This window comes from Charadrius vociferus, unplaced genomic scaffold, assembly GCF_000708025.1.
Source record: "Charadrius vociferus isolate BGI_N301 unplaced genomic scaffold, ASM70802v2 scaffold301, whole genome shotgun sequence".
In the NCBI taxonomy this organism is placed as follows: Eukaryota; Metazoa; Chordata; class Aves; order Charadriiformes; family Charadriidae; genus Charadrius; species Charadrius vociferus.
The window spans coordinates 1,693,780-1,707,688 of NW_009646842.1; the positions used below are offsets into that span (position 1 = coordinate 1,693,780).

The 13,909-nt window shown below is 38.5% G+C and overlaps 1 protein-coding gene across 1 annotated transcript in view; it reads left to right on the top strand.

Moving 5' to 3' along the window:
- The window catches only part of MAN1A2 (mannosidase, alpha, class 1A, member 2), a 141,631-nt gene that overhangs the window by 63,777 nt on the left and 63,945 nt on the right, over nt 1-13,909 (top strand). The window contains exons 4-5 of the mRNA XM_009892633.1: nt 2,110-2,228; nt 4,681-4,761. Of these exons, the coding sequence (XP_009890935.1) occupies nt 2,110-2,228; nt 4,681-4,761 (200 nt within the window). The remainder of the gene's footprint in view (nt 1-2,109; nt 2,229-4,680; nt 4,762-13,909) is intronic.

Genomic DNA, 13,909 nt, shown 5'->3' on the forward strand with positions numbered 1-13,909 from the left:
GGGCTGGAAAGTAGATTTTCTTGTGCTCAATGTATCTCTGTCCTTAGCCCGTGGACACTTGAATGTATTTTTGAGATCTAGAAAACTGGATGATGGTGCAGTGGTGTCTGAACTTTTTTCTGGGGTGGGGGACGACAATGACACACCAATGCATCCTCATGCAACGTATTCTTCTCACCCCATGCCATTTATAGAATATGAGAGCTTACTGATCTGGTTATCGCTGTGTTTAAGTCAGAAGGTTTTTATTTTTTAAAACTATTACAAGAGGAGCTTTCAGGATTTCCCAAAGCTATGTATCCCTATTTGTTCAAACACATTGTGTATTTTTAAATGTTATCAATATGGTTTAAATAAAGGAGCAGAAATTAATTTGAGTGCCATGGCAGTATAACACATTCCAACTTTACGTCAGAAATACTTTGTCAGCTAATACTGAAGTTAGTCCTTGTGTCATGGTCTGGTTTGCATAGTTTTGAAGTGATAAATTAGATAACTGTCACCTTATGCTTATTAAAAGGTGTGAAGTTAAGCACATGCTGTAGCTCTGCTCACAGGGACCTCTGCTTCAGCACAAGCAATGGAATTTGTCACTTGGCTGAAGGTGTTAAACCTTACAGTACTTACACACCATGATGAATTAATTTCTTGAGTCACAGGTGTGCCTGGTGGCCACGTTGTCAAAGGCTATGTCTTTTAATTAATCTTAAGAAAGGTAGTATGCCCCCATCTGTACTTGAATATTCTTAACAAATGCCACTGACTTAAGGCTTTCCATATTGAGTTTAAGTTAATTAAAACAGATGCACGGCTATTTTTGAAGAAATTAGTTGGTGATTACTTTTTCAGAGACTGTTGTGTTTAATTTTTATCACTTGGAGAAAGAAATCTCTGAAAATGGAATTAAGCTTGCATGTAAGTATCAGCCATTTAGGTGTGTAAAAGAAATACAAGGGTGGTGATGGCTTCATTCAGTTATTGTTATGCTTGAGAGAAAAAAATTCTCTAAACATGTAAAAATCAGAAATGAATGAAGAGAAACAGCAAAGCAGCAACACCGTACTGTAGAAATTCCATTAAGGATAAAAAACATGTTTAAAAAAAAAAAATTGCCTTAACTTGTTTGGAGACTACTGCCATTAAATTGCTTAATCACATAGTTATTGTACTGTTTTGTAGAATACTGGTATAAACAGTGAAATTCAGCCACTTTCTGAACGTGGAGGAAGTTTTACACACTCCATGAAAATAAATAAACCATGGTAATTCTTGCTTTCCTCTAGAAACAAAGACCTCTGCCTAATAAGCTTAGGTTGGGATGGCCTAAGGAGGTCAAGGCTAACATAGTTATCATGGTCAGTGGCTCACCACCTCTTCATTCTGTCTCCCTTGTACAAACCGATGAGTCACTCATCAATCAACTCTAAATTGCTGCTGTTTCAAGTGAATGGCATTTTAGGGTAAAGCACCATTGATTTTTATTTGGCTCTAAATGCTCTTTAAATGGTGACCATTCAGGTATCCATTAGCACTTCATGGTGTGGGTCCCTGCTGGCAGAGACCTGAACATCTTGGGGCTGTGGCTTTATTGCTCAAGCTGAGCCAGGGCATCCCTGCTCATCACTCTGTGCTTTCAGTGACTAGGTAGCTTCCATAATTGCAAAAATTTGAACGTTTCAGCAGTAAATGCTGGGAAATGCGAGGCATTACTGCAAGTACCGTTTGCTTTATCTTGCATATGCTTTTTTTAACATTTCTGTCCTAGAATTCCTAATAGCTTTTTGAAGCTGAACATCTTTCTGTCCTTTTTTGTCCAAGTACAGTTGCTTATGTTCAAGTTAGAAAAGCAGATGAGAAGGGGTTCTTTCTACCTTTAGTTTTCTTTTCTCCCCAGAAGCCAAACTGTGCCAGAGGACTGATGGTTTTGAAAGAGAAGTGTCATCCTTTTATGTGGCTGCTAATTCCTTGCTCATTTTGATGATTCTTTGTACTGTCATCTTTGTAGTAACTTTGCTTTGCTACTGCTTGGGTTATTTTCTCACGTTTGTGATGTTTAAGAAAAGTAATGAAATAATCCCTTGTAATAGAAATCCTTCTTTTTGCGTGTAGGAAACTCACAAATGGGTGCTACCATAGTAGATGCATTGGACACTCTTTATATCATGGGGCTTCACGATGAATTCAGAGAAGGACAAGAGTGGATTGACAAAAATCTTGATTTCAGTGTGGTGAGTAGATAATATTTCTCTAGGCCTTTTCACAGGGTTCCTCTTGGGGTGAGACAGAAGAGGTCTTTGAGCTGGAACTTAAAAAATCTTATGATTAAAAGTTTCAGAAGTTCAGGTGTAAGCTTTAGTGAACTTCTCTGTGTTTTTAACTTTATGTATTTTGAGAAAAAAACCACCCCAACGCTTTCACACTTTAATTATAAGTAAAGATACATGTATATATTGTGTTTTCAAAGTACAAATTATAATTGGATAATGAAAGAATGGGATAGTGGTCAGTGAGACCCAACAGGGCCTCAGAAATGAATGAATGCAGAAAAATGTGGCTTTACTATCTGATAGCAACTGGAAATAACTGAGCTGTGAAAGACCACTTCCCCAAAACCATAGTTTATAAACTACTTAACAATACAATCTCCTCTTCTCCCATGTCCTTAAGATGTTTTACATGAAGAACGCCATTTGAGTTGTCTTAGTTTGCCTACTGGTTCTAAATCTACCAGAATAATTTCCCAGCTAGTCATACAGCCTCTGACATCTAGGCATTCTTTTTGTGCGCAGAGTTTAGAATCATTAAATGGAAGAATGGCTCTATTTTATCCTTGTTGATTAGTGTTCTTATTACTAATTTTGGGACTGTGTCACAGTCTGGGACAGAATTTGTATTTCAATCCTTGGACTTCCCCTATGGTTCCAAAAATAACTTTTCAGTAGTGCCAAAATGAAATGTAGGTGTACAGTCAGAATTGAGTAGATGCTTATTGTTGTTCTTATATTATATATATTATTATAATGTCATATATTATACCTATGATATCCTACATTTCAGAAATTATTTGTTTGAGGTTTTTTCCTCGTTTTATACGTTGGCTATCTGGCAAACATTAAAGAAATTCTGCTCTGCTTTTTACAGTTAGTGCCAGAAAATTAGTCAGTCTAAAACTGAAGACCCTAAATATATCAGAGGTGGTATAGACATAATGGTACCATCATAAGGGTGAACTAAATTGCTCCCATAACTTTTGTCTGATCTGAGGCAATCTCAATATAAATTTGCAGAATTAGTCTTGGATTTGGGTGGAGGAAATTTTCATGACCCACTGAGGTTCAGTTACAGCTTCCTATGTATCAAAAAACATTGTTGGCTTAGATCTGCCAGACTTGAGTGATTTCCTTATATGGTTTGAAGTTTATAAATAAATAAATACTTAAATACTTTCCTCTTGGATTCTTTTACTGGGAAATAGAAGTCCTTGTTTTCACTGTACACTGTGCCACTGCTTGTGTGATTCATGACTTTAATAGTTATTGAGTGGAATTGTACACTGTGGTGTTGATATCTTTCTTATGTCACCTATATGTGAACAAAAATACATCTTTTACTAAAAACCTTTGTTTGGGAGTATTTCAAACCTTAGACTTCTAATCATCAGTGCTATTTGAGGAAATCTTTAAAGTATTCATATAATCTTTCTGAAATAATATGCGCAAAATGCGTTTCTTTTGGATACAAGCTAAATGTGTGACACACCGCGGGTGCCATAGAAATAGTATGAAAGGAAAGATATACCTATAAATATATTTTCAACTGTGTGCTAATTGGCAGGTCAACTTGTACAATGTACATTCTAATGACTTTTCTGGATAAAAGGAAAGACTGATGTATCTGAAAATCTTTTAATAGAACTACATTTCTGTCTCTAATGCTTTGAATGAATAGAAGTTTATGGGGGAGACAGATGGGGTGCATGCAGGCAAAGGAGTGAATGGGGTGCAGAAGGAGGCAGAAAGATGCTAAAACCAGCTAGTTCCTCTTAATTTTTCAGTGGGTTAAATGAGTCAAAATGTACTGGTGAATTTAGCCCAAGGATGTTAATGTACAGGAAGGCAGTAAAATGGTTTATTCTCTTGAGTTTCTCAGTGGTCTTGCAGTATTTGTTGTCATAACATTAAATGCATAAAGGCTGTTCCTAGACAGAGACTATGTTAAAACGGAGCTCTGAATTTGAGATTGCACATTGGAATTCAGGTTAAGAAAGCATATTACCGGAGTTCTCTAATTATTATTCTACTTTATCCTGTAAACCCAGAAGATTTGAAGTTATGCTTAAACGTAAGAGCAAAGATGCCGTATTATGGAAATGTACAGTCCTTAGCTTCTTTCCCAGCATCCCCAAACAACTTTAATTGCACTTTGTGGTGATAATATGATTAGACAGCAGGAGAAAAAATAATCTGATTTTTAAAAAGCAGTTGAAGCTGTTACTGGAATTTGTCACTTGGTGTCGTGAAGATGCACACAGGAATTTCAGCATGGATCTAGATGCTAAAACAGTACAAACTCTTGCATGCATATTGGTTTAGGATATGTACTTGCCTCTGCCTAGATTATTATTTTTCCTTCTTTGATTAGCGAGTTGGTTAATTATTTACTCTTTTCTTCCTGTTCTAGAATTCCGAAGTGTCTGTTTTTGAGGTCAATATTCGCTTCATTGGTGGTCTTCTAGCAGCATACTACCTTTCAGGACAAGAGGTAAGGAGATGGAAGATGTCTGTGAAATTTAATATATTCTAGCAAATGTTGCATATGAAGAATTTTCTAGAATCTTGGTTTCGCAGTAGTTTTCAAACTAATTTTACAGCAATAAGTTGTACAAAGTAACCAAATTCTTAGAGTATGCAATCTTTAAAGCTTGTTTCTGTGCAGGTCTCAGTCAATTTAGGACCCTTTGTTAGAGCTTTGAAGTGCTACTTTTATCAAGATTTTTTCAATAGATATCCACTCAGGTAAACATCAGCTTGAAATGTCAAGTCACTAGCTTCTCATGCCAACAATAACTTGTTTTGATATTCTGTAACTCCATAAGGGTAGAAATAATGGTTTTGTCACTTGTCCTACAAGGCTGTAGGCTTGCTTCACAAAAGCGCTACACAATTTTCTCAGTGACAAACTGAAAAATATCAAGCCAATTTTGTCCCAATTCTGAAACTTCTATTAAAAAAGATAGGAGACATGTATTTCTGAGCACTTATCCAAAGGCATAGTTAGCTTGAAAGGATGCATATACCCAAAGACTTGCAACCATGGACTTCTTTGGTCTAGCAGTAACATTGCTGTGACCTCTTATTTCACATATTTTAACAAGGCTGGAGCCTGACCCAACTACAGATTAAGTCATAGCTCTTTTTATATCTTATTAGCTAGCTGTCTTTTGATCTGTTGCCTATGTCTTTGATTTGTTTACTTTTATCCTTCTTTTTTTTTTTTTTTTTTAAATGGCCCTTCTGTAGTCCACTATCTAAAACGTTAGACTTACAGCCAGCCATATGTCATGGCTTAAGGTTCGTTACACCTTCAAGTGTTCGTATATATCTTCCTCCTTTGTTTAGGGGAGCACCACATATGTATCAATGATATCAATCAGGGATTTTAAGCCCAGAGCCCTAAAAATAACCAGGAGAACCCCCATATTTGGTGGCTCTTTAGGTCTTTGACATCATCCTGGGATCTGTGAATTTTCTCTTGTAGGAATGTCTTGTCTTTGGAAGAAGAGCTTAGTGGCAAAGCACAAATTCAGCGTATTTCTTGAAGGAAATTGCTAGTTTTATTTTTCATCAGGTACTACTGCTTCACCTTCTTTGCTGTCCATACTCTCCAAGCGCACCGTCTGCAGAGGGTTCAGCTGCAAGAAGCCCTTCCTGCTGCGCTGATTTATGTGGTCTGTTATAGGAGGCCCAAAGGAAAGGAGAAGCACAGAACTTTGCCCCTCTCTTTCGTTTGGAGCAACTGAAGAGCTGAGCTTGTGTTCGTGGCAGTGAGCCTTCGTCTGCCTCCAGAATCTGTCAGGCCTAGGCCTCCCCTCAGAGTTTCCTCACAGTTCAGTAAGGATTTTACCCTCAGTGAGTGATCCTATTCCCCTGTGTTCCAAGTCAGCTTTTTAAACTGATTGCTGTGGCACCTCTTCAGGAAAACAGCCTTTCTAGCAGCTCTCGCTTGTCTTAGAGTAGTGGTGAAATTCAAGACCTGTTAGTTTACAGTTTTGTCCTAACAAAAGATGGCATAAAAATCACTGAATGATCAGCCCAAATATTAACTTGAGGCAGCTTCTGAATTTCATCTAGGTCAGCATTATTAACATACCATTTTTCTTTTGAAGGCCCCCAGAAGAGAAGCTGCCTTCTGCTGCCAATCATAAGCAAGGAAAACTGCTTGTGTTTTTATTTCTGTAGCAAAGGAGTTTCATGGAGAGCAGTCTGAGCTGCATGTACTTTTTGACTTGTGCCAAGGAGCAGCTGAAGTAGCCAAGCTGGAACCACCAGGAGTAGTTATGGTAGTTCCTACTGTAGTACAAGTGACCTCAGCATCATATTGAAGGATGCTTCCTTTCCAGAAATCTGTAGTTCTGCTGCTTGGAGCTCAGATCATATAAGTACTATGTGATCACTGAAGCCTTCAAGCATTGAGTAGAACAGTCCCACATCATGTTTTCAGCTAGGAATGTTGATCCTGTCTCTGGATAACTTAGTCAAACTGGAGCATGCTCCTTGGAGTCATCTACTGTGAATATGGAAAACCTTAGAGAAAGAGCAAAGATCACTCGTCAGTAGCTGGATTGTTTGTATAGATCAATAGCACACCTGTGCACAAGTACCTTACAAGAACTTTTTTGCCCCAATATGCAGATGGGTGCAGCCAAACACTGCCAAAACACATGCTTTGCCTGCGTTGGTAAAGCTGAGTATTTATTTTCCTTTCAGTTGCTTCTAACAGTTTGGTAGAGTCAGAACAAGCTCCTTTGCTTAAAGAGTTTTCATCAACACATTTTATTTCTTTCCTCCTTAGAAGGCTTTTACAGTCTGTGTTTTCTAAATTTTGGCCACTGGGCTGACTCTTTTGTATTTAAAAGTATTTTTATGGCATTGGTCTCTCCAATGGATTAAAAATGCTTCGTAACTTGTGGTAGAAGATTGTTCCTGTCAAGTGTTCATATGTATTATCTTTGTTTTCCAAAAGAAGAACTCTGAAAAAAAGTGTTCAGACTGCATTTCTTTCAAAATAGTATGGCAGATAGGACTGCTGCTGCTACCTGAGAGACTACTTCATTTGCCAAGTTAGATGGTTTCTCTGCAATTTGTCAGCGAGGATAAGACAGGCAAGGGAACTTGAGGCTTTTCAGTTATTGAGCCCAGGAGAGAGACACCTACCTCTGATGAGAACTCCTTTGAGTTGGAAATAGGTTTTTCAGATGTGATTTCCAATCTGGTTGTCTCCCTTCTGTTCCCAAGAAGGGAAGGTATTACTTGGCTCAGTATTGGGGCATGCTTAATTTCTTTTTTTTACTGCATTCAGACATGTGAGGAGACACTTCTCAGCCACTGCTAAGACAGGCAAGCCCCATCCCAAGTGTTTGGATGTTTTGTTTGATCAGGTAGTGAATGTGCACATGGGCTTATGCCTCTAAGGGAGAGTCTTTGTCTACTGGTAGGCATCCTTCCTTTGTTCTTCAAGCTATCAATTACTTGCTCATATTGCCTTCCCACGCCTTCTTGATATTCCAGTCCCCATCTCCCTTCCTCCAAGCCTCTACTTCTGTAAGACTGTTGCTAGATACTGGTTTAGAAGGTTATCATACTAATTTTCATACTTTTGCATGTCTTGTTTGATGTGTTGAAAAATAGGTCCGATACATGGAACAGGGCTGTTTGGAATTAATTCTGTTTTTCCCCTTTTAAATAAATTCTGCTTAGGTCAGCAACAGCAAGTTAATGCTGTTTGGTGACAGTTACAAAAACTATTCTTGGTGTTTGGTGACAGTTTGGTGACAGTTTGGTGACAGTTACAAAAACTATTCTTATTTCATTTTGACTCCTATCACTTAGTGCTGTTAAAGATGCTTTAGTGACAACTGTAAAAGAAAGTGCCCAGGACTCAGCATCAGCTGTGAAAGTTCAGTCATTTTTAGGTGGCCACATTTGGAGTATTTGATAGCATGATTTCTCTCTATGCTTTTGCCCTTTCTATGGAGAGAGTAATTGTGCTTGAAAGGGTTTTATCTGATTATGAGTCGTAATGCTAGATATTGATCATAGTTTTTAAATAAGTATGGATGTTAATTTAGATAAAGTTGTCCTGTTTACTGCTTCTATTATAAACATGCTAATTTAAAATTATTTAGCATGACTAGTGGCATGACTGTGGTCTCCATTTTAGCTGTCATGTTACTGGCATTGCTTAGAAGGAACATCAGCTGTGGTCGTAGTTTTAACGATGCTGGTTATAGTTGATGGTAAAATTTTAAACCTTTCATATTAAGATTGTGTGCATTGCTGTCCCTTTTTTCAGTAAGAATTCCCTCTTGCTCACTGCAGTGGATGGGGGAGTGATGAAATATATCTCCTTTACAAAGAAGAAAAAGCTGCTGTTTTTAGCAACTGACAATTTGCCCTAAAATGCTGTAGGCTTTCCCTGTCCAGTGTTGAGTCACAAACCTTTCTTTGTGAAACATGACACTTGTGAATTTTTGAACAGCTCAACCTTTCTGCTGGGCTTCCTTGAGTGATAAGCATGTAAAGCTTGAGGAGGATGCGTTTTCATGTCCCTCTGGCTGAATGTTTTGGCTGTCTTGCCTCCCTGTACCTTTCTGTTGACGTAGAGAGGCAAAAATGTTTCTCTGTCTAACAGGCAGCTCTCCTGATTTGGGAAAAAATCACCATCTTCCTCCATTTTTCCATATCAGAATGCCTTTTAAATAGAAGAAAATAAAGATATACCTGTGAAACTTGACACAGTGGAAAGTCTGCCCATGCATTCTATTTCAGTCTTCTCAAGTTGAAACAACACTGAGGTTTTATCAGGTGGCAGGGGTAGTAGGTCTGCAATCTGGGAGGCCCTTGTTTAAATCCTCTGCACAATAAATTTTTCCTGGATGATAGTGGACAGGCCATCTGATGTCTGACTAGGTGTATATTATCAGATCTAAGACTGTACCTTCTTTGTCTCAACTCTTACTTAGGAATGAGGTCCCAATCTGTCATTGCTTTTAAGAATCTTGGGTTTGGTTTTTTTTTTTAAGTTTTGAGCCTGTGGCTTTTCTCCAAAGTACATTATTGAAATATATAATGAATATATGCTAAAATAATGGAATGTAGAGTCATAGAATGGTTTGGGTTGGAAGGGACCTTTAAAGATCAACCCCCGTTGCCATGGGCAGGGACATCTTTGAACAGGTTGCTCAAAACCCCATCCAACTTGACTTAGAACACTTCCAGGGATGGGGCATCCACAATATCTCTGGGCAACCTGTTCCAGTGTCTCACAACCCTCATTGTAAAAAATTTCATCCTTATATCCTGTCGAAACCTACACTCTTCCAGTTTTAAAATAGTTGCCCCTTCTCCTGTCACTACAGGCCATGGTAAAAGGTCACTCTCCATCTTTCTTATAAGCCCTCTGTATATATTGAAAGGCCACTATAAAGTTTCTCCAGAGCCTTTTCTTCTCCAGGCTGAACAACCCCAACTCTCTCGGCCTTTCCTCACTGGAGAGGTGTTCCAGCCCTCTGATCATTTTTGCAACCGTCCTCTGGTCCCGCTTGAACAGGTCCATGCCTTTCTTGTACTGGGGGCTCTAGAGCTATATATAGTACTGGGGTCCCCAGTACCAGTGGGGTATAATGCTTCCTGATTTTTTTAAAAAATTGTACTGTACTGTCAAATCAAAGAAAGAAAAAGACTTGAGAAAAAGCAGGGCGGGGAAGCATGAGATCTCCTGGGGGTGCTGTATGTCCAGGCAGGTGGTCTTCTGTTTTGCTGTATGCCAGAGGTTTCTTCCCAGTTTCCACTGAACAACCAATATAAAGTGTTTCTTCACTCGTTGATATTCTGTATTGAGCTATACATTTATAGGCATAATCTCTAAGTACCTAAATCTCTTAAATAGGAAGTGCAAAATGCATCGTGCCTGTTCTCAGGCAGCTACTAATTAAACTTTTTTGATGGTACAGGGTTTAGGGGAGTTGCGGTACAGGGTTTAGGGGAGTTGCTTAGTAGAAAGTGGCTGGGAGCCATACTGGAGAACTAGGCACTCTTTTTCTCCACCCAAGGTTATGATAGAATGGATGAAATTTTTACGTTTTGCATTTTGATTAAAAAGGAAGCATGATCTTGTAGTTAAGGTGTGTGAACTACAAGTTTTCCACTGTCTGAGTTCACAGGCACCACTATGCTTCCTCTTTTCCATCTGTCAAATGGAGTTATCAGGCCAAATTAACATACTGGCAGTAAAATATATGATGACTTCTTATCTAAATGGAGCCAGACTGTTTCTCAGTAATCCCTGCAACAATCCTTTAACATCTGTAGGAACTAGACATGGTCTTCATTATGCTTGGGGGTGACGTTATGATATAGTTGATAATATAACAGAACTAAGTAGAAAGGAAATGTTCCATATGCCTGCTTTGGAGTAAACATTGAGTATGGTAGCTCAGGATAAAAGTCAGCCTTACCTGAAAAAAAAAAAAAACAAACACAAAACAACAAAAAACCCCAAACAAGCCCCCCTCCAAACCCAAAACAAAACAAAAAAGCAACTTTTTATTTTTGTGGCTGTGTTGACATTTATTTTTTCTCACACATTAGCCTGGCAGAAATATATTTTTTGTCTTTAGTTATGAATCCATGCTTTTTATAGTTTTCAGTGATGCCTATCAAGGCATTATTTAGCATTTTCCTTAGAACAGTAGATTCCTTTATATTTATTCCCTAAGCTTACTGTATAAGAACATTTTGTGTTCTTTACTGTTATCTTTAACTTCTTATCCAACAATATAAAATAAAATATCTTTATATGACTCTATTGTATGTAATAGCATCAGGATAGAAATGCTTAATGAAAGAGTATCATGTATACACACAGATCAGAACAAGATAAAGCACTTGCATTTCACAAAAAAAGGATGCTGTTACAAGTTGTACTTTTATTATTAGATTGGAGCTGTCTGTTCATACAGTCTTTTAAAGTCTCTTTCCAGGGAGGTTCCTTTATTACCTGGAAATCGGAGATATTATATAGTTGGTTTCTCAGGATGTGGCTCTGGAATTCTTTCATCTCCCATGGTGTCTATCCAGTTCTCTGCTTGAAGATTTTGTTCAACATCAGTCATGTTTAGTGCTTGCTTTTTCTCTGGGTAACATGAGGTTTTCTCTTTGCTATGTATGTTGGTATTGGCAAATTCTTTTTGTCAACACAAATTATCTAATTGGTCTTTACTGGGTATATGTTCGATTATACGTTCTTTTCCTTCTTTCAGTCACATCTATGGATCTGGCTGGTTTTGGGTATGAAGGTAGCTGATACTGATTTCTGAGGGAGGACAGGAGGGCTGCTTTGTAAAATCACTGTCTGTCCAAAATGTTCTCAACTCCTGGCTCAAAAAAGCAACAACCAGGCAATCAGTAAGAATGAATGGCATCAAGCAGAAAAGAGCTGTCTGATCTTACTGCAGTAATGCTGAAACAACAAAGTTTGCCAACAGACCGCAGCTATAAGCTGCAGTAGAAGTTACAAAATAGATCAGTGATGACTGTGCCTTAATGTCAAATCTGTGAGAGTAGGTTACCAGGAGACCAGAAATTGAAATGTCCTCAAGGGCTAGCACAGTCAAAGGTCTGTCAGAATCTGATGTAGGGTACCACACTGGAATCTTCAGCATAAACAGGATTTTCTTTTGTGAATCAAATGGTTCAAGAGCTAAGATTTCTATTATGCTGTTCCCACACCTGGTTAGTGAAGGAGTGATAAATACGAGGAAGACATCGTAGACCAACAATGCCAGCAAAAACAAGCTGCAGTTCTTCATATTGGCTATGTGAACTTCTTTGAGCTCATAAAGGCAGATGAAGATTCCTAAAGCATTTTGCAGGATCCAGGCCCACTGTTCCTCATTTCTGAAGACCATCCAAAAGACAGCAGTGAAGATCCTGAACCCTGCTAGGAGCAGTTCCTTCACTTCCAAGCCTTTGTAAAGACACTGTAAATGAACTTTCTGCTCTCCAAATGGGAGTTTGTTCAAGGAAGGAGAGAGACAGCTGTAGAGTCCAACTGGTGTACAGGTACAGAATAATCCTGTAATTAAACACACTAAATGATTGTAGGAGCAATAAAGCATAAGCAAGATAAAGGACAATGTTGCTATATTTTTGCAAATAAAGAAGATACCAGAGATGATTGCTCAAAATCTTCTGGTTTTTAACAGTTGTATTTGATGAATTGCTGTTGTTTCTCCTCTGTGGCTCCTGCCCAGTAGCTTCCAGCAGTGACTGTACCTGCTGTTAGAATGAATGTGATACTCGTATTACAATGCCAAATGTCTGTCCAGCTCAGGGCAGTTGAGGACATATTTAATTGAAATTTTGATTTGAATGATTTTAAACATGATATCACTTGTTGTAGTTAATGTTTGGCATAATGTTAATTGTGTCTTTATGTATGGGTGAGGGCTTTATTTACGTGTTTTTGTATTTTTTCTTCTTTAATGCTTGTTTCAGTGGGTAAGCCTGTTTTTCTTCTGATCCTCAAGAAGTCAGTGCTTGTTTAGATATGTTTGCTTTATGTAAAGCATGGGCTTTAGAATGTGTCTTCTAAGGTGGTTGTTTTGAGTATGGGTCTCCCCCGTAGAAGTGTGTGCACTGACTGTAGTACAGTGCTACAGTCACTCCTCTGTTCCAGGTCTGAGATGGTTGTTAGGTCACAGAGTGCTTGGGAAGTATTGTTCTGTCCTGCAAATGCATGAAATGCAAGCCCAACCAGAGGGTAGATCTCAGGGGAAGAGCTAGTCATCACTCGTACCTTCAGTGCAGGGTCCTTGGCAGGTGTGTCTAATACTGATCTTTATACACACCCAGGATGAACCTTCTATTATTAATCTTTTCTGTAAAATGATACTGGGCATGTGCTCCATAAATGTTCATTCATGAAAGTTTACAGTATTCTTGTATGCTATGCTAATTTCAGACATCAGCAATTGAGTAGTGGATAGACTTATGGATAAAGTGCTGGAGATATTCATGGGATTTGGGGTGCTTCAGTGAACAAATGTATGACTGTACCTTTTCTCAGGAATTAGCGCTCTGAAAGCTTATGGCCCTCATTTACAGATTAGAGTTCTTAAAGCTTCTGAAAATTCAGCACGCTTTCTGAAGCAAGATGAACTAGAAAAAGGAATGCTGTAGCTAGCAGTGGTTTGTAAAAACTCAGATTTAACTCTCTTGACTAGCATCTTATAGGAAGTCTGTGTAAAACCAAACATTGAGCCCATGGCTTCTGGGTTCCTCCCCACAAAAGTTCAGCTGTAGTTGTTTGCAGCAGGATTTGGGGGTTGTTTCCAGTTCTTGAGTATGTGCTGGGTTGTAAGGAAAGCCAAGCGACTGAGGACTAGGATTAGTAAGTGATACTTACATGCTTTGCATAGAGCTCATTTGCTAGCAGTCCGTAAAGAGATTTGTAAGGTGTGCAGGAGTAACTCCATCTTGCCTTTAGAGTAACTAAGCATCTTATCTGGTGTGAAGAGCATTTGTCTGTGGAGAGAGCGCAGGTACCTGTTGACTGCTTGCTTTTTTTCATGAAGTACAGCTTCACAAATTGTTGAAACTCCTGGTGTGACTGGTAGTGGCAAATAAAA